A 22,094-nucleotide genomic window follows, 5' to 3' on the forward strand; every position below is an offset into this window, starting at 1 on the left:
ATCATGGGTTTTGAACTATAATTAACAGAGCTCATCTACAATTAGTTAATGACAATCATCTTCAGATGATCAGTTCCTCCAAGACATGATCTTTTGAATCAGAACTTGGACACTTAGTGACGATCATGTTTATCATTATCATAATAATCAGATCATCAGGCAAGTATTGAACTGATGCAGTTAACACAGATCATGTATAAATTTCTTGTTTGATTAGTTGGTTGTAGCTTTTCTTTTTACCGCTTCATACTCTCAACCCGTCCATGGGTGTTGGAAGCTTTTCATCCACATCTGACAGACAGCTTAATAAAGTAAAGGTTTGACTCTAAGAAGTTGATTATAGCTCCAAACTAAAACTAATGATCGGTGTTTCCGGCTAGGGCGACCAATAAGTGGGTATAGTAGTTAATATCCCCACTATCCCACCAAAATATGAATATGCGCTGTACCATCTGGAATTGGATAGAGTCAATATATACAAGGCAACCTTATCTCAGGTGATAGCAATTCCAAGCGAGATATGTGGTTATATTAGACCAAAGCCGTGCCAAGCAAGATATGTAGGTCTTCAGAGAACTCTTATTAGACCAATCAAGAAAATAGCTAAGATTGATGCAACAGCAACGGGAAGCGCATTTTCCCATAATCCTCAACTTCTAATTCTTTTATACATAATTCATACGATCATATGCCTTAATAAGCAGCAATAATACTACAGGGATGGACTGGTAGAGATTTCTGCAGACTTGTAAAGAGGCTAACTTCACACCATAGAGAGAGGAACTTTCTTCTTCTGGTTCTTGATGTTTACAAGCATGCTGAGAAGTGATGATCTAGGAGCTATGAGGAATTAAAACCAGATTCCAGATAAATTATTCAGACTAGGCCTGTCTGGACAGCCCTCTCTCAAGATCTATTCTGAGTTCGACATTTCAAAGCGTCCACCTTCACATACATGGATAGAGCCTACCTTCTCTTGTTTGGTCAAGGAAGACTGCCAAATTTTCTAGGTACCATACAGGGCCAAACTATTGGTGAGTGGAAGTGATAGGTAATGAAGCTTTTATAAACCCCCATCGATCAACCCCATGCTCATTAGCCTTAGTCAAGCTTCTAATTATGCTATATCTAAGCTCATTATTTGATTATTGAGTCCCACTTGCAAATTTCCCAGCATCCTAGAGTAAGATAGCCTATGTTTCATTACAACAGAGTGGCTGCATCTAATCTATACTGCAAAGCAAGTATAAACCCATTGAATTTTTGGGCAAAAATTTGTGGCTCGAGTAATTTCCCTTAATGTTCTAAACCATGAATTAAAACTAGAGTTAGCCGAGCTGAAGTCATCTCGCTTTTTGAAATATCTTCCAGACTTTATTATTGTCTAACATGTCTTCCCACTTAACCATACTTAACAGGCTATCTCCCGACACTTTAAGTTCTATAGACTTAAAGAGTAACAATCTTTAACCTGTTTGCTATATCCATCCCATGATGTAGTCATAATGTCATACTGCTATAATCAGCTCATAATTTAGAGTAAATTACGGCACTGGTAAGGGAATTAGAATGAAATGTCATTTAGCTCACTAAAGTACAATTTGCTAGCTTAGGTATTACATGATGAACACACAGTTGAGCAATAAACTTCCATACAAATTAAGCAATAAATAGGTATTTCTCACTAGTCACTCAAACTCTTTGAATATCGAATATGAAATATATAGTTCTCTAGATTTATTTAGGTCTAGATTTATTAAACAGTAAATAAGTACAGCATCGAAAGTTCTATATTTATTTATTCTTCATCATTTGTTTTATGGCTTTTTTTTTGTCGCACATTCTGTATATTTTTGTTATAATAACTACATTTTGTTTAAACTTATGTGAACAACATATGCGCCAACATATTGCATATGTACCATGCAGAAGGTCAGACACTTGCAAACCGCCTCCCACTTTTTAGAACATAGAGAAAAAGTCATTGGATTTTAAGAAGCAATCGATAGGAACAAAAATAGAAACTTGATGGTTCAATTAAAACAAATTGAAGTTTAGTGTCCTAAATGAGATTTCAGTACAAGTTCAGTGACTAATGGTGTAATTTACCCCATAATTTTGGCATATTACTATCTATGATTGTTTTAGAAAGGAATATTGTCTAGAAAGACATTATATGTAATCATGGTAAATGTTTAATTCACAAGCAATAATGAAGTGATTGGTAACTGTAAGGACTGAGGATTTGGTAGTGTAGTTAAACTCTCTGTTGATGATGTTTTTGTGTGTATTTTAATTACAAAAGCACTCGTCAAGTTTCGGGAGAAAACGAGTTAGAATGGAAATTTTACGCGATCTTTACTTTTCACTTAAAGTGAATAGTAACCCAGTTTTTCGAAGAGGCCAATGTGTAAAGATGGCTTCTAGCGCGTATCGGACTCCGTTCATAGTGATTCAATAGCTCGTTTTCAATGGTCCGACTATCTTGGAACCATTGGCGCTGACGGATTTGAGGTTTGACGCACGGATTTCGAGAAAACCGGAGATACGTATATTCTATGTATTTGTGTGTGATTTTGCCTATTGGAGAGAGGATAGGTTTCGTCGCGAATCTGCGACCAAACCAGGCGAAACAAAATCGTGGGTTTGATGTCTCTGTCGTGCTGATCGCACTGGTGCGATCCGTTCGCAAATATGACCGATAGATCTCCTGATATCGCGCGTTGTTCGAGGAGTCATTAATGGCGAAACGGTAATTTTGCGACAAGCCCTACATTTTATGTACCGTTTTGCGTGAATTTGAATGTGGGGGTGTGTTCGCGGGTTTTACTCGCGCTGTGGAGGGCTTGGTTGAAAATAACCAGCTTTGGAGGACTAGTTTGCAATTAGCCAACTTGTATATATAGTCTTCTAGGGTTTGCACTGTGCAAACCCTAGCCCTACATCAGCTCAGCTAACTTAGCCGCCTCCTTCCCCCTCACCTCTTGCGCCGCGCGCTTCCTGGCCGCTGCCCACCGAGCCCCGGCCGGCCAGCGCAGCCACATTTTCCCCTGTCCCTCTCTTTTTCCACCAATCTTCTCCACCATCCTTGAACCCGAGCTAAGGAAGGACCCGACCCCTCCTCCTCGGCCGCCCCGACCGCCCGCAGCCTCTAAAGGTCATCGTCGTCGAACTCGAGCCTCCTTCGGCCGTCGCCACCTTTGTAGCCACTGCTGCCACCTTCGAGCTGACCTTGGCCCGACGTGACTTGTCACGTTTCCCCCGCCCGCCGCCGCCCAAAGCAGCACCGGCTGCCACCCTTCACGCAGGCCTCCGGGCACCCGCCTCCGGCCGGCAGTGGTCGCCGATGCGCGGCCCCGCCGCCGCCCGCACCGCAACGCCTACGGGCGCCGCGGCTACACCCTCAGCCCGAGCCGAGCTCGGGCGGATCCGCGACCTGAGCTGCGGGGCCACCGCCCCGCCGGCCCCCGTACCCCCGCCACCCTCCCTCTCCCTCCTTTGGAACCGGGGGGACCCCCGCCGCTGATCGGCGTCACCCCGAGGTCGCCATCACCGGAGAAGCCGAGCCCGAGCTCCCCGCCTCCCGTGCGAGATAAGGCATCGCCGCCCGCCCCTTCGATTGCCTCCCGCCGACGACTCGCGTGAGCGGTGACCTTCCCCCACCGGCTGCACCCTCCTGCCGCCGAGCCACCGCCGGCCGGATCCGAGCCTCCTCTGCTCGGTGAGCTTTATTTAGTGCTGTCTGTGCATAGTTTGGGTTTGTGTTTGTCTTTCCGGCGATCCGAGGCTGTCCCGATACCTCCGGAGGTGAGCATGGTGATCGCTGGTCAGTGCTTATCACAATGCCCACCTCACTTTGGATCAACGGATTCCGAATCAGCTTGTTCGGCGTGGTTTACCCCGAGTGCGCGCAGTTCGCAGATTTTCGGGTCATTCCCGCGCCTCCCACAGTGAGCTGTTGTGATCCGGATCATAAGCACGGCCTCCGGCACATCGAGGCCTATCAGTACGTGTCTCGGCAGACCTTGGAAGTCCTCGGTTTGCAGTAATGAGCCACAAAACCACCCTATTTACATAAAATAATGGGATTTTATGTAAATATAGGGACTTTTATGCAATTTTGCATCATGTGGCTACTGTGGGCAGTATGTTTATGTGGTAGGTGACCTCTGGACTGATTGTCCAAGGTCCGTTAGCCTTCGCGGAAATCGGATGTCGATGTCGGTGTGTTCTTCGGCGAAATTAGCTGGCGAAACGCGATTTCGGTTCGGATTTCATCCGACGGTGTTTGTTTGCCCTGAGTTGTGTCGCTGAGCCTTGTTGGCTGGTCACCATCGTCATATCGTGAGTTCGGAGATGACGGGTGAGCGATGGTGGGTTCCGGTGTCAAAATCGACACTTCCGGAAACCCGGGTCCGAACAATTATCCAGCGATAATTGTTTGGTTGTGTCATCTTGTGTTTATTGCCAATACATCCAAATCGATGTGTTTTGTGGCAGCGGGTGACTCGTGGCACAAGTCGATGAGTTTCGGGACACTTAGTGGGTCCCGACGACGTCCCGGTGTGATTTTCGGGACTTCCGACGATTTACGGTGATCGATTTTAGGAAACCGATTTTGGAGAATTGTGTGGGGTTCGTGAGTTGGTTATTTTGGTTTGGTGGGTTGGATACTGACCCGGTAGATCTTCGTAGGTCCGGTTGACTTGTTGCGCACCGAGGTTTCCGACACGATTGTGACTGGTGGGTGCTTCGAGCTGATAGTCGATGAGATCGTTTCACTTTCCTCTTTCTTGCTCTTTCTCTTGCATATCAATACTTTAGTCTCTACATGTCAATTGCTTTTGTTTATCGTTCGTTCATCATTATCTTACTAGTTGCATGGTGACAGTTGTTGATAAACATGTAGAGCAGGCTTGCATATATTGTATATCTGTGGACCTTGGGTCCAGGCAACACATCGACTTCTTTGTCGTATGTTTTGATCTAGATGATCATGGTTTGGCGTTGTACATTCTTGTATCAGGCTTCGACCAAGGCACCGGCTTCAGCCGACTTTCGCATTGATCATATCAGCATGACTTAGTCACAGCACTTGGGTGTATTCATTGACACCAGGTCGGTTTGGCCATCGACCAGAAGTGTACTATCCAAATAGGTCGTCCAGTGAGCGCATGAATCAGGTCGGTGCAAGCAATGCGACAGGCAACACTTGAGGTCTGCAGACCAATATGGCAGGCACCAGATTGGGTTTGATTTGGATTGTTTATCCTTGAGGCATCTGTTCAGTTGAGTTTCTATTGAGTAATAGTTGGTTCTTGTTCATTTATTATCTTGTTTTTATTACTACTGTAGTTGCTCTTGTATCATGCCATATACACATCTGTTGTTTTATCTCCTTTGTTTTCCAGTGAATACGATTTGCCTTCATGGCTCTGTCGTACCTACTGGGAAACCTTGGTTGTGGTTTCTCACCCCCCCCCCCAATTTCCCCAGGTGACTCGGGCGAGGAGTTGATTCTTGGTGCGACGGGAAGACGTCCTAGCTAGGCTACAGTAGCGGTCGTCACCCTGGTTACTTTCTCTTTCTGCATTTAGTAATTTAAATAATAAATGGTTCAGTTAGATGATCACTATGAATGTTTGAGTATTTGTGAACTGGTTTGAGTTGATGTTTTCCTATGATGCTTGCGATTGGAGATTTATGAATAATCGGTACTTGGATTTATGTATTTACGCATTATGGTTTTCTACCCCTCGAGGTAGTCGGTTTTCAAAATGAGGTTTCCAAGTGGGAAACAATTTTAAAAGGTTTTTCGAATGATTTTGATGAATAATTAAATAGAGTTCAAAAATAAAGCTTCCGGGTGGGGAGCACTTTTAATTAGGATGATTATTGTATTGTGCATCGCATCATCCAGCGCCTAAGAAGTGTTTAAAGGCATGCATCATCTCTAAGGATCGCTAGCTGTATGGAAATGCATCACATGAATTGTTTGTGGATTGGTGAATGTAAGTTGTTATTGTGATCCCGATGTTGTTGGTGGTACGCCGTGCAAATATAAAGGAGACTCTGTCCGTGTGGCCAGAGAAACTTTGTATTTGTGGCGAATCTGTACGTCTTGTGAGCCAGGTTGAATTAAATATATATATATATATATATATATATATATGGCACGTTTTCTACAACTCTGACTTCTAAAATGGTATTTATTATAAAAAGGGTTTTAAAATCGGCCCCAGGGCGTGACAGTAACAAAGATGCCCACAAGACAAAACGTATGAGCATATGTCATTAGGACGTTTCATAGGACTCATTTGGCTTTAACTCTTTCTAGTACGTTAATTATGATGACCAATTCAATAGTACTAGCAACTTATTAGGCCGAAACACCAGCTCAAGATGCTTAAACTTAATTATTAGTACTAGAGTACTCAGTCATTATATTGCCAAATACAATCGCTTTTCTATCAAATACGGGAATATTAGGGTGACAAACTCCATTTAGATATTGATGTCCTCACTAGGCCCAATCACACATATAGTCTAGGATTACCAAATGATATGAGATTCAGGTGGCTCCCACAGTTTTCAAGAGGTGGCTCCTGTAGCACTTTGTCCTACATAGTGGTGCCTATTCGGAGTTGAGTCAATTTTGTATTAGGTTTGATTGAGTCCTTTAGATTTTATTTTTTTTTTTCTAACTTTCGGATTTATTATTTTTATTAATTTATTTTAGAGATTTTTTTAGATTTTTAGGATTTATCATATGGACTTAATTCCTTAAAACTTAGGGATATGGTTTAGGAATATTTTGGATTCGTTCGAATTAGAGAATGATCCCTGAAATTTGTGGGATTTGTTTTAGACTAGGATTGTCTTAATAGATACAAATATAGTCTAGGGCTGGTAATGATTTTGTCTTAATAGATATAAATATAGTCTACGGCCTATAATTTTAGAAAAGAGTTATGATGGAATAAAATTTGGCTTTTAATGTGTTGACTGCAGTAATGGTATCTTTTTCTTCCTCTTGCTATGTGCGCGAGTGAATATCTACCTTTCTCAAGATTCCTTCTCTTCTTCCAACCCTTGTTCTCCGATCTTTTTTTTTTAAAAAAAATCTAAAGTTAAATTTTATATAAATATGAGCTCATCACTAGCAAGATTAGGGTTTTCCTTATTTGTCCGGCATCAATTTTGGTATTAAAGCATTGATCCTGGAATAATTCAAATCATTTTTTTAATTTTTGGATCATGGACTCTATTTCTCTGACTAATTCTTTCTAAACTTCTATAAGATTTGATGGGGATTTCTTGTCGAGTACAAATTGATCATCAATTTTCTCATGATCTTTTGCCGGGAAAATTTGTGGAGAAATTAGGCCTTATTTCGTATCATTGTTTTTCTCCATTTCTTGTGTCTTGTGATGACAATATTATTGAATCCAAGTACATCAAATCTGGCATGCTCACATTGCAAGATGAGTACAAAGACGAAATTGTACTTGTTGTGGTTGATATAGAAGGATGTGATATAATACCTGGATGACAATGGCATGAGGCAAAGAATGTTTTTCTAGCCATGTAGGAAAATAGGTATATCTTTCACGAAGGAAAATAGGTATATCTTTCACAATAATGGCATTTGATACACTAATTTTCCAAAGGTCAGGAAGCTGAAGTCGATGCGGCCAAATCCAATCATGTTTGATCCTTTACTATCTCTGTTGACTCTTACTTTAGAGCCATCTAAACAGATTATTAAGGCACCTATTATTCCACCCCATTATCACCACCTAAGGCCATCTTCTACCACAACTCAAGTTTCAAACAACAGTCCTGACTGAGATGGTGCTAATAAAGATAGTTTGAGATGCGGGCATGGAATTACACCACTTCATCCTCCTTACGACTCAATATATCTTCATCCTATTATTGATTATCATGATCTTGAGGACAAGAACCTGTGGAGCAGAAGCGAGTGATGTAGAGTCGGATTAGGATAGGATTTGGTAGAGTCATATTTTATTTATTTAAAATCAATTTTTATATTAGGTTTGATTGAATTGTTTAGATTTTTATTTTTTTCTAATTTTTGGAATTATTATTAGTTTATTTTAGAGATTTTTTTAAAAGATTTTTAGGATTTATCATGTGGAATAGATCCCTAAAAGTTAGGGACATGGTTTAGGATATTTTTACATTATGTCCGAATTAGAAAAAGATCCTTAAAACTCGTGGGGTTTGTTTAGACTAGGGTTATGTTTTAACGGCTATATATATAGCCTACGGCTCCTAATTTTAGAGAAGAGTTATGATGGAATAAAATTTGGTTTTCAAAATGTTGAAAGCAATCATGGTATCTTCTTCCTCTTGCCATGTGAACTAGTGAATATTTATCTTTCTCAAGGTCCCTTCTCTTCTTCTAACCCTTGTTCTCTAATCTTTTCTTAAAAATCCTAAAATTTAGTTCTATATAAATATAGGCTCATAACTAGCAAGATAGATTAGTGTTCTTCTAATTTGTCCTGCATCACATAGCACTCTACTCCCACACTTTCGACTAGCACTTATTATAGTAGTATATATAATGAGCAACTTGTTAGGCTCAAACAACCGGTCCAAAATACATCAGCCCAATTATTAGTAGAGTGCTTAGTCCTCATATGCCCAAACTCAATCCCTTTCCTATCAAATATGAGAATATTAAGGTTTTACACTAGTTTCTTTTCATGCAAGAATAAAGAGTTCAGTAGTCGAAAGGCCCAATTTTGTTCAGAGCATTTTTTGCAAAAAGACCTAATTGTGGTATAATTTTTTAATTCTACATCACAGGAGTGAAAGATATTTAACTTATACAAGATCATTAAACAAAGGGCTTCCACAATTAACTCAAGTAACACAAATCAACTAGCAAAAAAGTAAGAAACTTCAAATAACGAGTATTTAAAGTATATAAACTAAATTTACCAATTTCGCGATCTTTCTTGAGTGTTGCAGCCATACATAAAGCTGTTCCAATAGGACTTGGTATGTCAATAGCTTCAGCTATCTCTTCTTGTGATGCTACCTCCACCCATCTTTTCACCACAGCCACATTCCATGTCTCAATGCACAAATGCAAAGGCCTATATACAAAAGGAGACTAAAATTTCAATATACTGATGAAGAAAATAAGAGAATAACAAGACAATTGATTCAACCGTATAGATGACTGTAACCCAAAAAAAAAAAATCATCAGTAAGTGAAGAAAACATTTGTTTTCCCGAAAAATGGCCTGTCTGAAATAGCATAAAACAAAGAGGCCCAACTACAATCAAACATCAACTTTCCACACGGCAAGCATCTAAGATGGCTTCAACAATTTCAACAATGATAATGTCACACAAGTACTGAAAATCTTTATGGCCAACAACGAACAACTATAAGAGTATGCAACTATCTCAATAGAGATTTTCTAAAATTTTCCATACAAGTTCAGTAATTACGTGTTCACTTGCATCCCCCCTTCTCCCAGTCTTCCAACCCCCCCTCTCTCTCTTCTCTCTCTCTTATATCACTCTGAGACATCAAAGTTCTTTCTTTTTATAGGAAAACCATCCGAATGTATGAGGGGATTAGACAAAACTGAGGATTTAAGTGCCCATCGGCACGGACCGTATCTACCATACTATGTCGTGCCAATAAGATAACGGCACGATACAGCCTCCGTGCCGATGGCACCGCTCAAAACCCTCTATTCTTTAAACTAGTAAGTAATTTTCTCAATAAAGTTCAAATGATTTGATAAAGATACATAATAAGTAAGTAGAAAATTGTGTTGCTAAAAAAAATAAATATTTCGTGCCATTATGTGTCGGCACACATATTTTTGTGACCGGCACTCATCGGCACGGTCCAGCACGCATCGTGCCAGCAGGTTTTCGACACGACCCCGTGCCACGGCACTTAAATCCTTGGTCAAAACCAAATTGAACATTAATGAGAATCTACAAACTGATATACACTATCTCCCAAAAACCACAAACTTCCCCACAAACCTATGTACTTACTAGACAACCTGTAATCACAAAAAGCAAACTAAAACCTCTCCTGATACAAAACAAAATAACAAATTATACAACCATTACACCAACCACAACTTGAGTTTTCTTTATCCAGAATATCAACCAACAAAATAACAAAACAATCTCCAATGAACATCAGACAATCTTCATTTCTTGGCAATCTCAGCTGCTAGCCACCATCCTGTCCAAAACTTATTGCCTCCTCAGTGTGGTCGCTGGTCAAAAACATTTTTGTAGCATTTATTAGGCAGACTTCTCCTTATCACTTAATAGCTATAATCTTTAAGATGCTAGATTGCAAACGTGATCAACAATCATACGCAGTGCAGCCAATGTTATTTCGTCCACAATTGAAGATTTGGTTCTAAATATCATGGAATTTCTTTGCAGCATTCCCCTCCACATATTTATAATTAACACCAGGTACTAGGCCTTTTTCACCCTTTGATCTATCCCTTACTTTCTCTATAAAGTTCGTAACTCATTTAGTTACACTCTCCATATGTTTATGATAAACAAGTCCCAAGCCTTCCTCATCCTTTAATCTACCGCCTGCTTGCTCTGTACGATTCATAACTCAAGCAGTGATCTGAACAATTTATTGAAATGAAACTTCTCCCTGTATTTTCTCCCACACTCTGTTTACCAAACCACACTCCAAAATATACATGTTGCACCCTTTCTTCACCATCAGCTCATAGTACACACTACACACTAAACCTCCCCTATTAGTCCCCTCTGCAAATTAGTTTGGTGTGAATTATGTTATTCACAACCAACCAGCAACTTGATCAAGACTGGGATCTTCCAGATAACGTTGACAATCTCACTTCTTATCCTACCATCAGTCAATACATCATAACAACTCTTACCCCAAAAGTCCTTTGCCCCTAACCTTCAATTTTCCCCCCATCCTCATTTGTACTGATAAATTGACTCTCAAGTGCAGTGAACTTATCTCTCTCTCCCCCTCAACTCTTCAATTAGTCTCCCCTGCTATGCCATTTTACTAGCCCAAGCATCATATTAGTTTCAGCTACCGTCACATTTCACTGAGTGACAAGAAATTTAATGACTCAGGAAATGGTGTAGAGGGGATTCTTAAAGTTTGTCGTGGACAAAGATAGCATTTAGGGTTCACTATAATTGTAATAGCAACATAAAAGTATTTCTTACTATGCCGGAGGACATTTGAAGTCCGTATCATGATTATTAATCATGACAAAATCTAAGGGTTGTAGCCTTGTAATTGACTTTAGATGGAAAACAAAATCTTCTAAACTTTTACATCTTTGGGTTCATATAATACGTCTTCCTTTATCTTCTTATTATCTTCTGAAACCAAGTGTTATCTTGATTCAACACAGTAAGCTATCATGCAACCCTATCCTTAGTCATGGATGTTTTGTTTCCTCAGCTAAAATTCCTCGTACAAATTGTGAAGTTCACTATAACAAAGATATCCTTTTTTTTAGAGAGAAATAACAATGACATCCTTATACATAAAGAAAGCCATTTGTAAGTCAGCCATCAAGAGAATTACAAGACTCATTTAATAAAAAACATATAAAATTATTCTTGCAAAAATCCTGCATACCAGTATTGTACAAAAATGTGAAGCAAAAAGTATCTAAACTACAATGCATGCCATGCCCACGATAGGGTACATTAAAAGTCAAGAAAAGATTAACTGTGAAGTTCTTTCTTGAGTATTGCTTCCCTGACCAGTACTCTTGCAACAGTTACACATAAACTCTGATCAGGCATAACATATCAAATGATATTAGATATCATGTAAAACAACCAAGTTGGATGAATGGAATGCTCTTTATCCTCCCTTCCATCTATACATGTTCTCTTTATGAGCCTATTATGTAGAATATATTTTTTAACTTGTTTGTTAGCAATGCAACATAGTACATCAAGTGCTCAAATAAATTCAATTTCCAACATCAACTATCCATTTTCTCCTTCCTACACAAGAAACTTTCGGCAAAAAAGATAACAACATGCAAATTCTAAAATTAGATCATTTAGTATCAAAGTTGATCAATCTGATTGAATGTAAGTTCAGGAGTACTAATTAAGAATTTAAGAGGACAAAATATCCACGTGTAGGTTTAGATTTGAATAAAAGACCAAAGGAAACAAGAAAAGAACGAGCATTAGACAGAGAGAATCTAATCCCCTTGATTAAACAAGTTAAACATAAAGCCGGTAGTAGAATGGATAGTGGCCATTGTTTTCTATAAGTACATCATGGAAATATACCAGTATTCAATATTGAAGTGGCCAGACAAAGATGGTTAGTGATGAAGTGGAGCTATAGTTAATGACAAGGAAACACATTCAAAGAGAAAAGTTGATAATTTTGCAGCCTGGTCGACGTAGTAATAATGCACTCCTTGAAGAATCCACATTCAACATTCAGAGCCATGACAAGTTTAATGATAATTTCAAACTATTAGATAAAGCAAACGACAGTAAATAGAAACACCATGTAATGAAATTAGATTTCATGTGTCGTATCTCTATTAAAGTAGCATAGCCAAGTGCTACTCCAGGTCGTACCAGAAAATTGAAGTTGAAATTTTTCTTACGTTTTTCTATGTGCATTCAGGAAACCCATTGATCGGCAGCCACCATATCCCAAAATGACAATTGCACATTCTGTGAACCTCTTGGTGATGACCCTATGCAACACAGATTCACCTTCATCATCCACCACATTTGGATCTGCTCCAGCCAATAGTAATTCCTATATCAAGTAAAAATGTATAAGAACATCAAGCTATGAACAAAGGATCTGACTGCACCCGCACGTACAAAGGTGTAAAGAAAAAAAATAAAAAGGAAACAGAACAACAGTAAAAGAAGACATACTCGCATGCATTCAGGTTGGCCGTGAAAAGCACAAACGTGAGCAAGCGAAGGACCACAGCCTTCTCTAAGCGTAAAACAAACATTAGCAGATTTATTTATGAGAGCTCGCACACATTCAGCGGAACCAGCAGCCAGAGCAAACACAATTGGGGGATCGCCATCCTTATCCAGTATGTCCACATCAGCCTCCTTGTAAGCCAGAATAATCTCCACGAGCTCTACAGAACCCCGTCGACATGCTAAATGCAAGGCAGTATGGCCTTCAGAATTTTGTGCTTCTAAAAGGGAACAGATTGAGCTGCTGTTTCTCTCAGATGCAGCCTTTGCCAGCAGATCTCTATTATGTAGAAAAGAACAGATGGTTACAGTTAATCCTTACAAACAGGTGGAAAGCTCAAAATAGTCAGACTAACCTAACACCGGCAGAGTCTCCTTCATTTACAAGTCGATGCAAAACGTTAGGATTATAATGAAAAACCTCCAGAACAGATGTAGGAGATGGCTCTGTGGCATTTGTTAAGGAAGCCTTCACAGGGTCACTATTCAAAATAAAAGCATGAGAATTTCAATATTAAACCTAGAATTTGTATATAAACAACTCAAGCATCTAACGAGAAAATAATTAGTGGCATCCCATAAAAGCACTTCAAGCATTTCATACGATGCACAGACGAATCATATCTATTTAAGCTCTTAATTTCTTGCTTTGATATAAGAGCAGTTTCCTTTTACTCCCCTTGCTCTGTGTGATCTAGCATACGAGAGAACAGGAAAAAAGGCAGTACAAGTAATCAGTAATGGCAACATATATTGAAATATTTCAAGAATCAAGCCTGTAATACTTGTCTGGACTGGCAGGGGTACTCCTAGGTAGTTCTTGCAGATGGTGAAGAAATATAGCGAGCATTGCTTGAAAGGTAGGTCTCTTAGAAGCTTTGAACTGTAGACACTCGCCAATCATCTTCCACAGTTCTCTGGGTAGCCCAGCACCCACTACACTTGCATACTGAGGAGGCAACCTACGAGCCTTAACAACTGACCGATATATTTCCTCCGCACTCAGGCCAGCCCATCTGCATTTAAGGCACAGAACCTAATCTTATCATTCAAAGTTTATAAATACCAACACGTACAAAGTAAAGGGTCAGACCACCTACGGAACAGAACCAGTGCACATTTCTACAAGTGTGCATCCAAAACTCCATGCATCAGTCTCTGGCGATATGCCAATTGCGTCATCCGAGAATGGATTTAGTGATTTCTTTACGGGCTCCCAAGCCTCTGGAGCTGTGTAATGTGGACTTAGTAGAGTACAATCCATGCACGAATGTACTCCTGAATACCATTCTTCGGAAGCAGATCGAGCTTTATGGCAAGTAAGCTTCTTAAGTATTGCAGGAAGACCATAATCAGAAACAACTGCACGGCAATTTGCATCTAACAGAAGATTGGATGGCTTTAAACTCATACAAACAATACCAGCAGAGTGTAGTTCCGCCACACCACGAGCTATATCTACCCCATACCTGCAATAACAGAATCAACACATCAAACTTGAAACTCCATTACTTCAATCGAGAACACATCAATTAATTTATACTTTCATATTACAATAATAAAAATATAAAGTAAAAAAGCATATAACATACTTTCACGTGCAAAATTCCTTCATGGGAAATGTAGCAGGCTTTTCGTTGCTATTGTAACATGAATTGTTTCTATAAATACGACCAATATACCAAAATCTTGCACTATAATGTTGTATATGATGTTTTACTTCTATATACACAATTACACTTGGTATAGGGCAGTGCCTTTTCTAATTCAACCAAGGACAGTCAAATAAAAGGCAAATGCGAATGATGAATAGAAACATCACACACTAAAGTGCTATGTATGATGTTTGATTGTAAATTAACAACTAGTATGGCTTGTGCAACCACTTTCGAGTGCTCTGAAGTTCCACCAAAATGATGAATAGAATATCTTCCACAAAGGCCTGTTTTGGCATGGTTCGCACAACCACTTTGAGTGCTCTGAAGTTCCGGAGGAAAAAAAAAAAAAAAGAACAAAAAGCACTCCTAAGTTCTAAACTCTAACCGATTGCCAGCTTGGTATGAAAGGAGTGGTGGAACCTTGCATAGAGGAAGCACTCATGGATGCTTTCTCAAGCGAAGCCTCTATCATCTTTTTTTCATGTTTTTAATAATCAATTGTTTTTTAATAATCACACAAATAGAAAAAATGGAGCTCTGAAGCAGTTCTGTACTTACGGAGCTCTGAAGCAACTGGCGAAATAGAAGCAAGGGACCAAAAAAGGCCAAACCAAATAATGGATAGAAAATCTCATTGAAAGATGCAACTAATAGGGCGCAAAAGAACAAAGTCTTTTGGCAATACATCATGATTAATTAAGAAAAATAAACAATAAATCTCCATAGAAAAATCTAATAGCGAATTCAATAACAATAATACTTCTTTGTATAGTATATTTAATGGAACAAGTATTTTCTATAGCATTCATGGTTGAGCTGTCTATCTGCATCAAATATGATGTCATAAAAAGAATTTGTTGTATAACAAAAACAAAAGATGCAACATAAGCATGAATAAATGTATCGGTATTTTCAAAAACACCACAAAACATTGATGTCACCCCTAAAGATTAGGCCACCTAATTAACGCAGGCCACATGCAGTTTTCTTTCTTTTAATTTATTTATTTTTTGATCTAATGATTTTCGTACTAAAATTCAACTCCAATATTCAAAATTAAAAGATTGAGGATTAATTCACTAGTCACAGGTGTTCAAAAGAATATAATCTTTCTTAGGGCAATTGAAAACATGAGGATTTAGATGCCTCATCAGGCATAAGAAGGTCATTAAGGACCTCAAAGCATACTACCAGAGTCTATAGTGCTACATCAAGCTAGAATGTCCGTAGTTAAGGCATCTTAGTTGATCATTTAATACATTAGGCATCATTTCAAGGTAATATATATAGAATTATTTTATGTAAAGACTATGATGAGTTTTGGAAGAGCAGCCTACTCTTATTAGGAGAGTCCAATTGATGTCTCTCTTCCACAGGCACCTTTCAGATCTCAGAAAACTAGTGGAGTACCATGAAATCTTAAAGCCGGTAATATGCTTACTTCTCCGTACTACTGTCAAAATCTCCCCACATCTTTCTCTTTCATTCAAAGGCTTTCATCTCTCAAAGCAGAAAACTGGGCATATTCCAATTCAATTGTCTTGTCTTTTGCCACCCATTTGATAAAAACCGCAACTCCGTTCTGCATATGCAAAACAATGCATACGGGGCTCTCTCCCTCTCCCTCCCACTCTCGGTTTTGTGTTTTTCAACCCATTTAATAAAAACCCCAACTCCATTTAGAAAGCCCGACTCCACTCTGCATATGCAGCACAATGCACGAAGTTCTCTCAACTCCATACTCTGCAACCAAAATATAGAGTATCTCACTCTCCCTTCGAACTACATTGTCTTGTGTTATGACCCCAATTAATTAACTCATGCACTTTGCATAAACAATGTGATACAGGAGGGACCACCAACTCTAGAACCAAAAAATAAAGCATATCGCTCTTCGTTCAAATTTCATTGTTTTGCATTACAACCCCAATTAATAACAAATACTCCATTCTATAAGCAGCAAGATGCAGGAAGGCTCCTAATATTCCACTTTTTGTAAGTGTCAAATTGTAGGCATTTTTATTTTTACACTAAAAGAGGCAGAATGATTCAAACACATGATGCGCAAGTAACAGTCAAACATTCTTACCAATACGACAAAGTTTGCGGGATGAATAAACATTTATTGACATTGATGGATACCTTATTTGTTCTTAGACCAAACTACAAAACTAGGAATAAAGCCTTCTAGCACATTGTTGGATCGCCACAAGCAATACACGTCTTAAATTGGCAAGAAGATTCTTAAGCCTGCTACATGGCTTTCTACCGTTACAGTTCAAATGTTGACTAACGGGAAACCAACTTCAAGCAGTGGAGTACCTTAGAAGAGGATTTCAAGAAGGGAAAAATATATAGTCATTAGAATTAAGGTTGTTTTTATGAGGTGCACAATTGCAAATCCCATAGAGCAAAAATTTGCCATTATCCAAATAATATCTTTTTTATTTCTTTGCTTGTGAATGTCAGTTGTAAAAACAATCCACATGCTGAAATAAGGTTTTCAAAAGAAATTTGCTCCTATGTGTGATAAATGATATCTACACCTTTGTAAACCAAGATGCATCCGAAGACGCATAAATTATAGGTCCTCCGAGCTTTGGGTTCAACTACAAGCATTTCCATACTCTACAATATTCCTTAGTATGGTTTCCACACCTGAAGCTTTTACCAGAATAGTTAGTAATGTCTCCACATGTGAAAGACGAGTAGATGAATGCATTACCTTAGTCAGAAAAGTAAGGATTATTGTTAGAAGCAGGGCATTGGCATGTCAGGCAAGATTTTCTCTAGGCCGGTAAAATGCGGATTTTCATGTTGTCAAAGCAGCCACACAATTTTAAAGACAAGCTTATTTGAAGTAATTAGAGAATTTCATTTACAAGTTCACAAAAGATCAACTCCTTAAAGATTAATATAGCAGCCTAGCAGGCAGTAGGATGATTTTGAGCAATTGAAGATATGTCGATGAGTGAGTGCGTAATGCATCACTCAAGTTATAACTCGTCTTACTGCCATGATTCTTTCCAGCGTAGCCATGGGAAAAAAAAAAAATTTAAAAAAAAAAAGAAAAAGAAAAAGAAGAAGCTGAACCTGAGAATCTGCTCCAATGTGAATCGACCTTTGTTCTGCTCCATCTCGGATTGGATGGATCCATTATACCTGTCCATCACAAGGCAGAGGTATCCGTCCATCCGGATCACCCCGTGGAAAGGGCACACATTCCTACACCACATCGAGGCTCGCCGGAGCTTCTCCAGCTTTTCCAGCACCAAATCTACGTCCATACCTTCAGTGACTGCGATCCTCTTCACCGCCACCTGGTGGCGACACTTTCCCGCTCCCCGGCCGCCAGCTGCAGCTGAAGATCCCCTCGAAAGCACAGCAGACCACATCTCCTGCCCAGCCCTCTTCCCCTCCCCAAGCTGCCGGAGCAGCTTGAGGTCGTGGTGGGGCACAAGGTCGATGCCGGAGCAGCACCCTCCGGAGACGGAGGGGCGCGAGAAGCGGCTCCGCCTCCGGCGGCCACTGCAGGACCCAAAGTACTCATCGGCATCGTCGTTACTGCAATCGTCCTCCCCGCCGCGAAGATGGCCGTCTTCCTCGTCGTCGTCGTCGTCGGTGAAGTCGCAGTCGAAGGAGGGGGAGGACGGGGAGGAGGTGAGAAGGGAGAGGACGGGGAAGTTCTTGCGGAGGGCATGGACGCTGTTCCCTACGACGGTGGGGTGGCGGCAGCGGGGGCAGGAGAGGGAGGTGTCGGCGGAGGCGGCAAACATGCGGGAGAGGCACGCCTTGCAGAACCCGTGCCCGCAGTGCAGCAGCAGCGGCGCCCGCTCCTCCTCGTCGTACCTCATATGGCACACCGAGCAGCACGGCACCCTCATCGCTCCCCCGTCCTCCTTTCCCTTTCCCTTTCCCTTTCCCTTTCCCTTTCCCTTTCCCTCTCCCTCTCCCTCGCCCTCTCTCCCTTTCCCTCAATCCACCCACCTCCTCCTCCTCCTCCGAAATCGAAGCGGAGATCCTATCGAATCTATCATAAATACCGACACGGGGACAGAGCGACAACAGCTTAGATCTGAACGGGCCGACGAGAGTTGGGGAGCTGAACAATTTCTGCGGGGAAAGATGGGGAACTGGACTGACTAGAGAGAGAGGACGCGGGAGCGGCGGCGGAGTGAAATCGCAGCCCGCTGTATCTTCTACTTATGCTCCGCCCTTTCTTCGGGTCCGTCTCTTTGCTGTCTATCCCTCCCCTCTTCTTCCTCCGCCCACCTTTTCTTTCGCCCGCTGGGGTTCCATTTTTTTTTTTATATAATATAATATAATATATAAAAATATACTAATTCTATTTTTATGTTTCCATTTTGCTTTTTGTTTTTACTTTTCCTTACGACGTGTTCTTTCTTTGATTTTTTTTTTCTTTTATTAATGACTAATTTTGTCTCCGCGTCCTCTTTGTTACTCCTGTATTTTTGACTACCGTAATTCTGACTGTCTGCTTACCGTCCTTGCAATGGTTAGTTTGCTACCCGTCGGACGAGGCAACGAATACTGGTATTTGCGTAGGATTATTTTATCCGATCTCAAATTCAAATATAATAAATTTATTATATACGAAACAAATATTGTTTTAAATATAAATATAAAAATTAAAAGTTTGATGAATTTGAATTTAGGTAAGGATTTTACGTTATATTATATATATAAATGTTGGTTATTATATTTAAAATTATTTTTTAAAGTTTTAGATTTAATGTAATATATATTTTGAAATATGATAAAGAAAAATAATTATCTCAGATTCAGTTTTGGATTTCGAATTTTTTGTCTGATTCGGATTTGGATATGGATTTTTCAAATCCGTTGAAGTCTGGTTTAGATTCAGATTTCAGGTTTGGTATTCTCAGGTCCGAGTTCGGGTTTTTAAGAACTCACCTGAATCTGACCCGTTGGCATCCCTATATTTACGACAAGGATGTTTATATCATGTTTACTATTTTGTTTTGAGTAATGCTACCTGTAACACTCCAATGGTTCCATATTAAATAAAAAAAAAAAAAGTGGTTCTGATGGTTTATATAAGGCCAAGCACCGTAATGAAAATAACTGTGCTTATGCATTTTAGGCTAATGGTTTGGATCCAACGAATTATTATTGCTAGCGGATCAGGTAGTTATATTTAGTATCCATCCAAATATCAGCTGAAAGTGTGAGAACTAAATTCTATACAAGATAAAACACTACACCATATGGAGCCACCTATCTAGAATATCACATCGTCTAATAATTTATCTTAAACATGTAAGAGACAACTCTAGAATCTCATATTGTTTGGTAATTCTGTTCTAGCCACCTCTTAGACCGACAGGAACCCTTTAGAATCTTACATTCAAACCTCGAATACGCAGAAGCAACCTCAAGAATCTCACATCGTCTAGTAATTCGGGTCTAGCCATCTTTTGAACTCGTAGTAGCCACATCTAGAATCAAAAATTATCTGCTAATTTTGGTCTAGCCAACACTTGAACCTTGAACCTGTTAGAGCCATCTCTAGAATCTCACATAATTTAGTTCTTGCATTATTTGGTAGATCTGGTTTATTTGTGTGATTAGGCTTAGGCCTGGCGAGATTGTCAGGGTCTAAAGGAGGGGAGTTTGTAGGCCACACACCATTCAGGTAAATATGTGTGGTTAGGCCTGGACCTAGGGGTGAAAAACGGGCCGGGCAGCACATGGCCCGCTCGGCCCGGCACGGCCACTGTAGCACCCAGGCCGGGCCGGGCCCGGCAGGCACTTCTGGCCGTGCTGGGCCTCACATTTGAAGCCCGACGGCCCGGCACGGCACGGCCCCAAACGAGCCTGGGCCGTGCCAGCCGGGCCAGGACGGCCCGGAACCCAAGCCGACAGGCAAAAAGTTGGCCTTGCCCTGGGGGTCGTTTGCTCTCTTGGGGGAGGGCTTGGCTCTCACCAAGGAGAGCTCTCCCAATGGTCTGCTAGCAGTACCTTGGGAGGAGTTGATTTTGGTCCAACGACCAAACAATTTGCGTCCCATTGGACCAAAACCGGCTTCCAACTTTTTTTTTTCAAAAAAAGAATACAAAAATATATTAAATAAATTTAAATATTTATTTTTTGTAATTATTTTTATAAATTTTAAATTTTTTAATCAAAATATCAGTTTATATAAATATAATTTATTGTTTATATTTTTTTTAAATTATATGTACATTTTTAAAAAAATAAAAAAAGGAGCCGGCCCGGAGCACGACCCGGCCAGGCACGGCCCGTGCCTTCCGGGCCCAGGGGCCGTACTGGGCCGGATGGTAGGGAGTTCGGGCCCGGCACGGCCCGGCCCGGATTTAGCCACGGGCCGGGCCGGGCCACTCTCCAGCCCGGTTCGGCCCGAAAAATGTGGGCCCCACATTACACCCCTACCTGGACCTAACGAGATCATTAAGGTTTAAAGGGGCAAGTCGTAGGCCACGCATTCTTGTAATAATAAATAGACTTAAGCATTTTGGGCCAATAGTTTACGTCTAAGAGTTATTATTGTTGTTACACTATATGTGACACCTTTAAGATTTGGAATAGGCATATATAAGATATAATAGGTTAAACCTCTTAACTCGATTATAGCATTTTGGATGGTGACTAGACCCAAGAGGTTAAGAAGATTAAGTATACTAGGACGAATAGTTCTAGAATAAGTGACCTCTTGGAAGTGGGGCGTCATAATTAGTATTAGAACCAATCACCAGCCAAAAAATATGATATAAGTCTTGGCTGAGCTAGAATTATACAACACGCTGATAAACGTTGTGGGTAGAGTGTGGCTCCCCACAATGTCGGCTAAAGGCTGGTGAGACGACTCTCACATCGTCTGCTGCTTATGAATGTGCTTGAGCCTGAAGAGAACGTTAAGGCTTTAAGAGGGAAGGAATGTGACACTCCTAGGATTTGGATTAGTCATATATATATATATATATATATATATAGAGAGAGAGAGAGAGAGAGAGAGAGAGAGTTGAGCAAGAATGCTATCGATAACAAACGGGCTCCGTTGCCACCCATTTGTTTTCGGTGATAGAGCCTCCAAATCGACGATCGGCACCGTTAAATATGATCTATACCATTTGAAGTGTTTAGAAATCAAATTTCATATATTTTCGATATTGTTCTCTTATCCATCGAGTGGACACAAAAATGAATGGCTAAAAATAAATATTCTTTAAAAAATAATGATATGAGTCTTGTAATCAAGATCAAGAGTATAGATCTTGTTTTAAATAGTTTAAAGAATTTTCTAACAAAAATTCAATTGATTTGAATATCTTTACGCCGTTAAACGAGAAAACGCCTCATATCGACCGTTAAAATTACAAATTTTGAAACCCTTTGATTATTAGGCAAATAATGTCAAAAAGA

The 22,094-nt window shown here is 40.0% G+C and overlaps 1 protein-coding gene across 2 annotated transcripts in view; it reads right to left on the reverse strand.

Annotated features, from left to right (window-relative positions):
- LOC109724354 (E3 ubiquitin-protein ligase KEG) overlaps positions 1–18,970 on the reverse strand; it is a 30,675-nt gene extending 11,705 nt beyond the window's left edge. The window contains exons 1-7 of one of the 2 annotated variants that reach the window (XM_020253147.1): positions 17,763–18,970; positions 14,112–14,480; positions 13,797–14,027; positions 13,368–13,493; positions 12,955–13,291; positions 12,672–12,829; positions 8,974–9,131 (exon numbers count right to left, since the gene is read on the reverse strand). In XM_020253147.1, coding sequence (XP_020108736.1) covers positions 8,974–9,131; positions 12,672–12,829; positions 12,955–13,291; positions 13,368–13,493; positions 13,797–14,027; positions 14,112–14,480; positions 17,763–18,553 — 2,170 coding nt within the window. In that variant the 5' untranslated portion in view covers positions 18,554–18,970. Of the gene's footprint in view, positions 1–8,973; positions 9,132–12,671; positions 12,830–12,954; positions 13,292–13,367; positions 13,494–13,787; positions 14,028–14,111; positions 14,481–17,762 lie in introns of both variants that reach the window. The other variant, XM_020253146.1, reaches the window with a different exon arrangement.

This window comes from Ananas comosus, linkage group 18 (genome assembly GCF_001540865.1).
Source record: "Ananas comosus cultivar F153 linkage group 18, ASM154086v1, whole genome shotgun sequence".
Lineage (NCBI taxonomy): Eukaryota > Viridiplantae > Streptophyta > Magnoliopsida > Poales > Bromeliaceae > Ananas > Ananas comosus.